Below are 12,642 nucleotides of genomic sequence, written 5' to 3'. Positions count from 1 at the left end.
GCAAGATGGCAGGAGGTTTCTTGGCTCAAATGGTGAAGAATCTGCCTGAACTGTAGGAGACCTGGTTTCAATCCCCAGGTCGGGAAGATCTCCTGAAGAAGGGAATGGCTACCCACTCCAGTATTCTTGCCTGGAGAATTACATGGATAGAGGAGCCTGGCAGGCTACAGTCCATGGGGTCACAAAGAGTTAGACACGACTGAGCAACTAATGCTTTCACTTTCAAGTGATGAAATTAGTTAGATCGACTAACGTCTCAGAGAGGAGGAAGCACACATCAAGTTCTGAGAATTCCAAAAGCCTCACTCTAGCCAAAGCAACATATGAAGGAAGCAATGTGAAGTCTGGATCTATGTTAAGATATTTATATGTCTTCTGTCCTTTTTCCATTCAGAGATTGCCAATCAGTAAGAGATTAAGTGGAGGTTATGTATCAAAATTTCACAAATTCTGTTAAACTGGATTACCTTTTCCAGAACTTCATCAGAGGCTTCATGATTGGCATCCAGCAGGGCTCGACCAGTCTCATCAGCAGATTGAAATCGGTCATCATAAGAGTCAATCTCATGCTGTGACCACAAGACAAAAAAGTGTTAAAATGAAGCAAGAAATCTTCTGGTATTGTTGTCACCTCCCTCTTCCTCCTACTGGGGAGGCCTTCCTCTCTACCTTATGCTGCTGATGCCTGTCCAGTAGGGCTTCCCCACCAGTCACATCTTTGGGCAGCTCATCAGCATTGATCAGAGCAGTCTTTTCCTCCATCCAACCTAAGAGCTCATCATAGTCGGATAAGAACCGCTGGTACCTGGGGAAAAGGTAAAGGAAAAGATAGAAAGGAGGAACCAGATGCAAATGGACATTGAACAAACAGTCAGAGTTGGGTTGGGCTAAGATGTACAACATGCTTTTTGCATTAAACCTACCCCTTCATTCCTCTGATGTACTTCCCTATTCCTTTAGCAATGCTGGCTATAAATCCTTCACTCTAGATTGTATAATTCCTAGGGTGAATGAGTCTTTGTGTGATGAAGCACTTGGACATGACATCTCCAACATTACAGTCACACTCCAGAAACACTTGAAGTAAAGCACTATTTAGTAAAGTACTATGAGGCCAATAAATAATCACATAACATAAACAACAGGAAGCACCTTATGACAAGGGGCAGCTAGAGTTAGGATTAAGAGCCCTCATGTATTTTAATTCACTCTTCACCATATCAGTGAAGACAAAAGTCACCAAAAAAATTACCTGTTCAAAAAATCAAAGCTTCACCATTTCATTATCAACCACATCAATATGATAAAAACTATTTTCTGGTGATTTAACAACTAATCATAAAAATTAAGTACAGAAATGATGTTCAAGTTTTTTTTTTTTTTTTTTTTTTTTTTTTTAATAAGCTGACCTACATTCAAGAAACAATTCTAGATTTATTTTCTGTTCTTCAGCTTGGAAATTAATTCCAATTCCTTAGCTAGGGCCAGGATTTTGACATGTTTCTTCAATTACTTTTTTAGCTTCATGGGCCACTTCATAGCTTCTTACAACTATACAAACAGAGGAAGACAGAAAGGGTATAGGTGAAAGGAGATGTCATTCTGAGGATTATATCATCCTGCAAAGGACTTCTGGAAAACTAAAATTTCTTTTGCCTCTACTGAGCAGGCAGGAGGGCTGGGCCATTCATTATTTTATTCCTTTTACTCTTTTATTTCTGTAATATTGCACTTTGACCCTGTAGAGGTAGTTAACATAATAGAGAAGAAGGCTTTCTCACCCATAAGAAGCCTGCAGCTTTTCATATCTGCTGGTAGCCAAGTTGCGAATATGTTCCCAGTTGGAGACCAGGTCCTCTTTCATCTGCTGGATTTCAGCTGCATCTGAAGGATGGGAAAGCTTCAACTTGTCTGCTTTGGCACATAACTCCTTCACCTTTGGGATGAAAAAGAAACCTAGTGTGTGAAGGTGGGTCAACGGTATGGTGCTAGATGGTGACTTTATAGTACATACATATGTCTAATGGTAATGCTGTACATTTGAAACTTACTATATAATTTTAGAAAAATGAAAAAAAGAAACTTAGTGGGAAATCCAAGTATTCTGATCCTCAAGAATAACATGTTAGTGCATTTATATGGATATATCTATATTAATATATTCATGTAACTATATTAACAATAATAATTTACTGACAGCTTTTTGTCTCTTGTTGTGCTAAGCATGTCACATGCATTTTCTTGTTTTATAGTCTTCATTTAATAAGACTGAGAGGCAGAAACTATTCTTGTTCTCCTTGTATGTGAAAACTGAGAGGCTAATTATTTTATCTGCCCAAGGTCATTCAATGAATCATTATCAGAGGCAATATTTAGACATATATCTGTCCTTCATTACCCTCTATACTGTTTTCATAAATATTACCATAGGAATCAGAGAGATATTTCTGCTGAGGAAAATTTTTTGCCAAGAAAATTCCAGTAATGCCAGGCCAGTGTGAGCACAATTCCTGAGGAGCAGGGTTACTAGGGAAAATTCCATGTTACCATTAGTCCTTTCACTATACTGAATTATAACCAGGTGTTGTCTAAGATGAGATTCCATTATCATTATTCATTAAGTCATGGTATCGTATCACTCATAATTAGAAAACAAAAAAGACCAAAAGGGAAAAATGAGGAAGGAAAAAAAGAAGTAGATTGGTGAAATATTTTTCAGAAACTGGAACAAGGGATAGAACTATGATTAAAGCATAGTAACTAGGGATCTTCTTGTGGGCTCACTCCACTGTAAAAGCTGATGAGTAATTAGTTTAAGTTATGGTTAAAGTTGTAAGGGTAAGAAGTAAGAATGGGAAGCATTCAAGAATATAGGCTTACTCCAAGTTCCAGTGTGACTATGCCTACTGTAGGTACAGGAATCAAGGTCTTTCAGCTTCCAGAAGAAAACCCAAAGGTGGGCTGAGTAGAATGTTTTAGTGTCTATGTTTATTATAAAAGGAGAAGAAGAAATTTTCTCCCTTTTCTACTGAGTAAAGGACAAAAAGAAACAAGGTTCATCTCCAACAGGAGAAGGTGTGGTTAGGCAGGAAACCATTCATGAAGCTATCTATTTTGTTTTAAATTATGAAATATATTACAAAAAGCATAAGTGTATATATATAATATATATGTGTATTTAAATAAAAATAATTTAAACAAAATGCTAGATATCCAAGAATCATGTACAAGTTATAAACTAGAATGAAGAGGTATATTCAAGTGGCACAAAATTTCTCTTTCATTGAAATAATGAATTTACTGTGTTCTATGGCGACAAGTGGAGATGGAAATGGCAACCCACTCCAGTACTCTTGCCTGGAAAATCCCATGGACAGAGGAGCCTGGTGGGCTACAGTCCATAGGATCACAAAGAGTTGGACACGACTGAGCGGCTTCACTTACTTATGGAGACAAGATGAACGTCCGATGGCTCTTTTAACTCAAGGATGTTAGCTCTTCCTCCCACAGGCTTACCTTGTCATTCATGACTGCAAGGTTCCTCTCAAGTGTCTTGTGACTGTGAAACAGTGCCTCAGAGCTCACAAGGTCTTTGCCATAGTCCTCAGACGTGACTTGAGCCTCCTTCTCCTTAATCCACTGGATGGCTTCAGTCACATCCCTGCCAGACAACCCCATGAGCTCCAGCAAAGGAAGAAGGCAGGCATTCCAGGGCAAACAGCACCCAGAAGTACCAGCCTCACTTACCCACTTACCCTGTCAGAAATTATCCTATCTTCCCACACACTAGTGAAGATAACATAAAGAATTCCTGTTTTGGGCTTCCCTGGTGATCCATTGGTTAAGAATTCACCTACCAATGCAGGGGACATGGGTTCAATCCCTGGTCCGGGAAGATCCCACATGCAGAGACAGCTAGGCCCGGGCACCACAACTACTGAAGCTCATGCACCTACAGTCTGTGTTTCACAAGAGAAGCCACCACAATGAGAATCCCGCCCACCACACTGAAGAGTAAACTCGGGCTCACCTCAGCTAGAGAAAGCCCACCCACAACAACCAAGACCCAGTACAACCAAAAATAGAATAAATGCACAAAGATTTTTAAAAAGAGTTCCTACCTTAATGGTTTCCATTGAGATGTAGAGACCTGGGCATCCTGTCAACTGAGCCTCCAGATGTACTTCTGGGTTAGCTCTTCACAAACGTCCTTCTTCCCAACCTCACCCTCCGTTCTCTTTCTGCTTTTGCCCCTGCAGATCTTCCATCACTAATTCACTAGTGCTAATTTTATTACTTTAAGCTCCATTTAACACTCTTGGCTATTGACTGGATCACAATTTTAACTACTCTGTTCCTTGTTGTTTTAAAGGGAAGACCATGATTTTTTTTGATTCAAGGTATTGGCCACTAATTGCTAACAGTAGACAAAGGCTAACCCAAATACCCAGCCTGGTGCTATTGTAGTTTCCTACAATTCAGTGGCCAGATTCCTACCTTTTGAATCTCTGGAGGTCTGCAGCACTGGACAGCATTTTCCGTCTTTGGAGAGCCAGACCATGGAGACGCTCCCAGGCTGCATTCACCTCCTTCTGCTTTGACTCAATTGAGGGCAGCTCAGGATGCTTTTCCTGTGGGAGTAAGTCAGTGTTGGACTAATGCAGAAAAAACTTTTAAACACTTCTTATTTCACACTGGCCCATACTTTGTCAGAAGCGGAGGATAGCCATTTAGCCAGATACTGCACTTCACCTTAGCCCTGGTCCCTTTTACTTGATCCACATCACCAAAATCTAGAAAACCAAACTACCAGTTGTATCTTCTTTCCACAGCTCAAGACCAGTCTACTAACATAGGTTGCCCAACCTCATTATTTTCAGAACTCCATCATGTTGATGGCTGCTAGCTTCTCTCGAGACCCTGGAAACCAAGGAAGAGAAAATTCCTTTCTTGAGGTCTGACTTAATTTTTGAAAGCTCGAAAACTGTGAGTTTTGGCTCTTTGGGGGCCCTGACACCTTGAGAATATAGTTGGAGCTATTTCCCTCTTCCCAGAAGTAGATAGACATGCAGATAAATTTAATTTTGCAGTTCATACAGTTTTGCAGACTATCTGAAGCAATGAGATTTATGTTTATCAGATAAAGCTAGCTAATATCAGCCCATTTTGATACTTAGAAATTTTGAGTAGTTGCCATATACCAGGTCTCCCGACCCCTCCTATCCCTGTTTATTCCTATCTCCATTTCTATTTTGCAGCCTCTTCAGACAGAATTTTCTTCTCCTTCCTTCTTTACAAGTAGAATATTTTATAAGCCCCAGTACTTAGGCCTCAAGAAGTCTTTCAGCTTCCGTTCTTACCTTCTTGGAACATATTAAAAAGTATGATCTACTGAAAGATGAGAGAGCATATGGAGAAAGCCTGCACTATCCTTGCCAAATCCTTAGACATGGGAGGAAGGTTGTTTTAGATCCTGTACACCAACTGAGTCACTGCGTAACTGCAGTTACTTAAGAATATCAGGTGAGATCAGGAGAATGGCCCAGCTGAGCAGCTGAATCAGTGAATCTGACTCACTTAACCATGGAAAAATAAGATGTTTTCTGTGTTCAGTTTTGTAGTGGTTTGGTAGATAGTAACAGATTACTAAAAAAAAAAAAAAAAAAATCTGCACAATAAGAAAAATGCAGTCATGTTAGAGGGTGAAATTTAGAGACTGTTGGAAATGAGGCCTGGAAGAAATTGTGAAATAGTTTATTTTCCCTACTCTAGTACCTCTTACTCCTGAAATCTTGATTCTATTTACACATAAATATCATTCCCATTATATAGCTGCAGTGATAATAAAACTTTAAATGGAAGAGCATGATAGCCAACTATTGCAGTTGCTGTTCAATTCCTTCACATACATATAAAATCAGACTGACTTCCCAGTTCTTACATATGTTAAGGGTATTTAGTCACACACTGAGTATTTGTATGCTCAGAAATTAAAAGCTTATTTAAGCACTTTCTTAAGTAAGTGAAGGTAAATCTGCCTCTTTTTCCTTCCCCATCAGAGCACAGAAAAATTTGTTTAATTATATCATATGTATTATGAGAAGCCACGATTATTTTATATTCTTTGTCACTTTACTCTGGTGCTTCATAAACATGAAAAATCTATGTACTGCACAGTGCAAGAGTAACCTCGTTGTAGACTGAATTTCTTTACATAAACCCATGTACACTCACTCACTCACACCTCTATTTCTGTAGACTGGCAAGGGATGAATTCAGAAATTAGAGAAAGCTACTCTGGGCATGTTACTCCAGGGACAGGCATACCTCTGTTTTCTCACAATGTCCTATATCTCTTTCTTGTCCCTTCTACAAATGGCCAGGCAATCTTCTTGAAGATCAGAACCCTTTTCCTGGATTGGCTCTGTTATTCCCCACCTCACCTCTGCACACTCATTGGCATATCGGTTCACTTCATTCACTCTCTCCTTTCGAACTGCCAGATCTGCTAGGAACTCTTCAAACTTCTTATGCAGAACCTCTGTGCGCTCCCAGTCATCACCCAGCTCCACTGATGTCACCAGAGCCTCCTGTAGACACAGAAAGGTCTATTAGGTCAAGAGCAAATATTTAGGGATTCCTGCAGTTCAAATGCCCAAAACCCTTGCTTACATTTACATTCCCAGGATAACTCAGAAGGAGATACTGGTGGAACCTGGGAGAACCCCTTCAAGAAAGAGTCAGAGAAAGGGTATATTTCCTGAGGTGGCACTGTGACTCAGGGGACAGTGGTCTTTGGGGTAATTCTTTGGGAAGACCAGGGACATTGTCAGAAAATGCCCCTGGAAGAACCTTTTTGTGGTTTGTAACATGAGAAGTAAATTCATCCTGGTTCTACTCGATTCAACATCCTGAGTATTTGCAAAAGTATTGTGCTGAATGCTTGCCTGTATAAATTTTCAGTCCTAACCTTAGGGTTATTCTTCAAGTAATAGGAGATAGAAACCTCTCTCGTTATAGGTACTAAGAGACAAAGGATTAAGGGAAAAAACTGGCAATTCTCTCAGTTGGAACCAGAGTAGGACTGAAAACCTGGAAGGAGTGAAGGCTCATGGAAGGTAGCAGGGGAGCAATCCTAGCTGATCTTTCAGTACACATTTTTTTTGGTATGTCTTGCCTTCTTCATGTTCAGATTCATGCATTTAGACTTATCCTCCTATAATGTTGCCTACTTCCAGAATACCTCTAAATCTTTGCTAACATTCCTCGTTCTTCCAAGGAACTAAGCCCAGGAACAGATACCCTGACTTCTTTACAAAAAGTGAAAGTTGCTCAATTGTGTTGCATGTTGCTTCTTGTGACCCCATGGACTGTAGCCTGCCAGGCTCCTCTGTCCGTGGAATTCTCCAGACAAGAATACTGGAGTGGTAGCCATCCCCTTCTCCAGGGGATCTCCCCAACCTAGGGATGGAACCCAGGTCTGCCACATTGCAGGCAGATTTTTACCACCTGAGCCACCAGGGAAGTCTGCATTAAATTGCTATGGGATGTCTGGGCCAGAGGGGTGGAAAATCCTATATACAGGCTGTTTGATGCTATACCTTGTCTCCAATCCACTCCAAGATGTCAGCACACTCCTGGAAGTACTGTTGGAGCTTCAGGGCCCGCAGCAGCAGGGAACCCTTCTCCCGGGTCAGCTCTAGCAGCAGGTCCCACAGGCGGTTCAGTTCTTCCAGAAGGTCCTTTGGGAGAAGTAAAACCACTCAGGCACATTACCTGCTGTGGAGCAGCAGTTATAGACTCAGAGACCTGTGCAGAGAGGGATCTAGATAAAAATCCCTCATCCCATTAACTTGTGCATTAATTGCTCGAAAATATTTAAAAGAGGATAAGGCATGTATCAGAGAAGGAAATGGCAACCCACTCCAGTGTTCTTGCATGGAGAATCCCAGGGATGGTGGAGCCTGGTGGGCTGCCGTCAATGGGGTCACACAGAGTCGGACATGACTGAAGCGACTTAGCAGCAGCAGCAGCAGAGCATGTATGGGAATAGCCATTAAATCATATGATCTTCCATAAAGAAAAATAAATAATAACATTTGGGTGTCTTAGAGGATGAAATGGTTACAAATGATAAGACAGGATAGAATAAAAATTCATTTAAAAACAGGAGCGCATTTGAATTGGACCTTGAGGGATAGATAGAATTTTGATAAGCAGAAGATACAGAGAGGGTGTTCAAAGTACTGACAAAGGCACAGAAAAAGTTAGCATGGACTGTTTGTCAAAAGGGATAAGGGCTACAAGTTTTTCTGACTTACAAAGGAAATAGAATCACCAAAGCAATAACAGAACTTGAGACTATATAGTTGAGGGCTCTAATGCCAGGTTAGCTTAGAAGACCAGGTTTTACATATATTGTAAAAGTAAAGGTATAATTTATGTTGTGTCTTCAAGAATCTTGTATTTTCCAACTACTTCATGGTTCTAAGGTTACATGTAGCACGTAGATCACATTTATCTATGGGTCCTGCAGTGCCACAGGATTACTATAATCTCAGAAATTCTGATAGATGTGAAGATGTTTCAGGTATTTCTCAACTATTTTAATTAATGTAAGGGACTGATTTTTCTGCGATTTTACCAAATCATTTTTATTTAATAACAGGTAAATTCTGAGTTATTCTTGTTACAGAATCTTCTTTCTAATAAGGTTTATTCTTGTTAAAGTCTGTATCACCTGACCATGTTTTGTTGACAGTAGAAGGAACTAGAATTTGTATGCTAGATATGGAAATATAAGCCCCAACTTATAAATATGTTACACACATTTCTTTTGACAATTTTAAAAGCAGTTAAACAGTAAAAAAAAAAAAATCACTTAATACAAAAAGAACCTGACCTGACTCTATCAACCCAAACATTTTAGAGGAATATATGAATTAACTCAAAAAAAAAAAAAGCTGATAAATTAATAATGGATTCCATGGTGGTGGTGCTCTTCGATCTTCAGGGTTCAAGGGTTTGGAGAACTACAATAGTAGTCACAGCATGTGAGCTCTGAGGAGAAAGAGGCATCATAGACAAAGGGAGAAAGATTTCAGAGAAGATTCAAAGAAAGAGTATCCCTTGTTTAGAGAGTTTAAGCACCAAGGACTCTGAGCTTAGAAGAATTAGTCAGAAAGGACATTTGGGATAGCCAATTCATCTGGATTGAGGTGGGTTTGATCTTGAGCCAATCCCTCCTGTGATGGCTTAAGGAGGAAGGTGATTCAATGAGAGCTTTGTGCCATAGCTCTTCTCTCCACTCCTAGGAACACTAGCATATCCCATCATTTTTTCCTTCCACAATCCAAGTAAAATATAAGAGGCAGAACCATGGTTCCAAGTCAATTGTATCAAGGTTTACACCTGTTGTAATCAATGAAAACTCTGATAACATAATCAACAATTAGAAGCATCTCTCACAGAGCCTTATTTACCTTGGTGTCCTCATGGGCAAAATGCCCCTCAGGAAATCGAGTTTTCCTGGTTTCTTCCAAATCAGGAAGGACCCTTGATTTTGCTTGCACCTCTGCTTCAAAGGCTTCATGCTTCTGATATTTCCCCTGTAAGATTAGAAATCAGTGTTTATGACTTCATGGAGCCTGGTCTCCTGGACCATAAAAGAGTTCTTTTATTCCTCTGCTTTCTTGCAGGCAGAACTACCAGTTTCCCAGCATAGATTAAACGATAACCTATGACCATAGCTAGAAGAGTCCTATTCTAAAAGAAGTGGTTGTGGCAGAATCAATGCATATAGGTTTCTAAAGATTCCCAGACCCAATGTCCTGGACCACAGAAGAAGGTCTTTCCAGTCCTTATTGCCTTTGGGAAATTTCCAATAAATATTACGTTAAAGTCTTAATTGCCTTCTGTGGAAATGCAATAATGTAACACAGAATTGTTCCTTTTAAGAAGAGGAAGTAAATCCTACTGAAAGTAGTGAATAATGAGGAAAATCATCATGACAACAGTGACTTTTATTTTAACTGGGAAGTTTTTGCATGCTGAATTATGCTCTTGTTGTCATATATAGATTGATCCATTTAGTAGGTAACACTTTGTTCTTGTTCTAGGTGCTTCCTTTCTGATATCCATTGTGCATTTTAGGCATACAAGCCTTTCTTCTGATCCTGACTATGCCTTATTCTGTAATACAAGTAGTAGGGGGAGCTTCTACCAAACCTCTCTATCTGAGATCTCTCATTTGGACTTAACAAGAGTCATGAACAGCCAACTGGGAAAAAACCCTGGTTAAATCATATCTTTCTGAGGAGAGCAAAAAGAAGCTGGTTCAGAAGTACGGATGTCTCTTTACTTCAATTCCACCCTTAATGTCACAAATATTGAATTTTCATAGTGCATCATAAATTCTTTGAATTCTCAGCGTTTTGCCCATGGTTTAAGTTCAGAGCAATATTACATTTATAAAGTATTATCTAGAATGAGTTTCCTGTGTAAATAAGACATTGAGGCTTAAGGAGTTGAAGACATGGACTATTTAGAGACAGAATTGCCATTCCCAAAGTCTAATCTTCTATTACAGCATCCCTCTAGAGTTTACCAGATGTAGACCTACATTATAAAAATGTTTCCCTCCCTAGAGACTTTAGAGTCTCCTCTGGGGAAGTCAGTGAAACTGAAGAACCTGTATGTTCGTTGGGTCTTCATAGCTTTTATCGCTTGCCATCTTGATTTTCTCCATGATCCATTTCTCATGGTCATCAGCATCTCGTATGAAAACCTGATAGTGATAAGAATCTTCAAGTTTCTGACCCCTCTCAGCAACCCGTTCCTTGAACCTCTGGTACCGAGTCAACACCTCCTGACGCCTCTCCTGGATCTCTTCTGCTGTTTCCAGCACCTTTGGCCCATCACTCTCCATAGCCTGGAAGTTAAAAAGTTTACTTAATGCTGGCTCTCAAGTCTCCAGTATACTGTTGTTGTTTTTTCCTCTGTCTCTAATATTCTGTCTTTTTAAATGTCTCAAGGCATTTACTCATGTTGGACTTAGGTTCAGATATCTTTATACCCATAAAAGTCTCTTTTTAGAAAGGCTGTAGTACATGTATATAATGCAGCTACAACTTAGCCTAATAATTCTTGGTCATTCAGAATACTTTTCCAACTTTTCACATAAATATCTGCCCATGTTAATAAACTTAATTAACAATAAAGTTCTATAACATGCATTATTAGACAATTGAAAACAAGTTTAAATTAGCAAAATCACATTTTTGGATGCATAAAAAGAAATACAATTTTACTGCTTTCAAAAGCTTAAAAGGTGTTAACATGTACTGATCATGACAAACCTAATTTAATGAATAAATAAAAATAGCTTGCAATTAATTTTGACAAATGATATGCCCCAAAGTCCAAAAAAATTTATGTAAAAATAAAACTAATACATTATTTACTTTATTATTTTCTTTATTCATAAACAATACAAATAAAAAATTTAGCACATTTACAATCTACCACAAATTTCAAATTATTAGCATCTTGGTAACTGACTTTTGCAATGTAAAACATTGTATTATCCAATAAAATCACATATTATTTTCCAATAATAGTGGGATCCAATTTATTTGTGACAACATCCAGCAAAATCTCCATAGGATACACCTTCATTTATCTGGATATAAGCACAGTTTTTCCTAGTTTACCTCGGTGAAACATTCAATATAAGATTTAGACTTTAGTCTCCTTCTATACATAATTGTTATTCTGTGGGTGGCCTTTACTAGTTCGGTTACAGAATTAAATCCTTCTATGGAGACTCAAACATTTCTCATGTGTTATTTTGCTCCAAGTTATCAGGTTGTTCTCCACCTGAACCTGTGTAAACATGTCATTGCTGGATTTTGGTGCTGTATAGCCACAAGCTCAAGGTCAGTTTAAAGTGATACATTCATAAAAAAGAGAATTAAAATTAAGCTTCTTTACTTCTTAAGAATCAAGAAACAATTCTTGCTGATCCTGTCAAAGATAGCACAGAAAGTTCAAAGGAGACAGCTTTCTTAATTATATTGGTGACAAATTGTCCGATAAAGAATTCTATACTCACGGTTTCCTTTGCAAAGTGTTATGCTTTTCCTAAAGGTCAAGAACCTGCCAAAATAAAATTTGTCCAAAAGAGAGAGAGAAAGAAAGAGAAACAATTCACATGTAATTGTTTAGTCTAACTTAGATAGAGATGAGAGAAACGTTACATATGTGGCAAGACAAAAAAAAAAAAAGAAAAAAGCCTCTTGCTTAGGCCAGAATCCCGCCAACTACAATCTATCTTCAGGAGACAGACTGAGCTGAGGCAGCTGCTAACTCTCACAGATGCTGGGTGACTCAGCGCTTTGAGGGGACTGTGGTTCTCAAAGGTCTTCAACAGGACTTTATATAAAAAAAAAGAAAGCAAAATTCTTAGATGAAAACTTAGAAAAAAAAAACTGTTATAGATGTAACATAGGGCAATGTTAAGATTATGTTTTGTTTCTTCAATTAGCTTTAAATTTTACTTCTGAGAATTATAAATCAGGAAGGAATTCTGGGTTGCCCATTCTTCATACTCTGTACAGAATTACAAGAACTCAAGGCATACAT

General features: G+C 38.8%; 1 protein-coding gene across 1 annotated transcript in view; it reads right to left on the bottom strand.

The window, feature by feature from the left end:
* The window catches only part of SPTA1 (spectrin alpha, erythrocytic 1), an 80,083-nt gene extending 69,156 nt beyond the window's left edge, over positions 1–10,927 (bottom strand). Inside the window, exons 1-9 of the mRNA XM_040230165.1 lie at positions 10,691–10,927; positions 9,483–9,608; positions 7,602–7,742; positions 6,444–6,590; positions 4,498–4,631; positions 3,517–3,661; positions 1,782–1,936; positions 670–805; positions 468–569 (exon numbers count right to left, since the gene is read on the bottom strand). Coding sequence (XP_040086099.1) covers positions 468–569; positions 670–805; positions 1,782–1,936; positions 3,517–3,661; positions 4,498–4,631; positions 6,444–6,590; positions 7,602–7,742; positions 9,483–9,608; positions 10,691–10,927 — 1,323 coding nt within the window. The remainder of the gene's footprint in view (positions 1–467; positions 570–669; positions 806–1,781; positions 1,937–3,516; positions 3,662–4,497; positions 4,632–6,443; positions 6,591–7,601; positions 7,743–9,482; positions 9,609–10,690) is intronic.
* Positions 10,928–12,642: the final 1,715 nt, after the last annotated feature.

This window comes from Oryx dammah, unplaced genomic scaffold, assembly GCF_014754425.2.
Source record: "Oryx dammah isolate SB20612 unplaced genomic scaffold, SCBI_Odam_1.1 HiC_scaffold_28, whole genome shotgun sequence".
In the NCBI taxonomy this organism is placed as follows: Eukaryota; Metazoa; Chordata; class Mammalia; order Artiodactyla; family Bovidae; genus Oryx; species Oryx dammah.
Note: the sequence above shows the minus strand (reverse complement) of the source record. Positions and strands in the feature narration are given on the sequence as shown.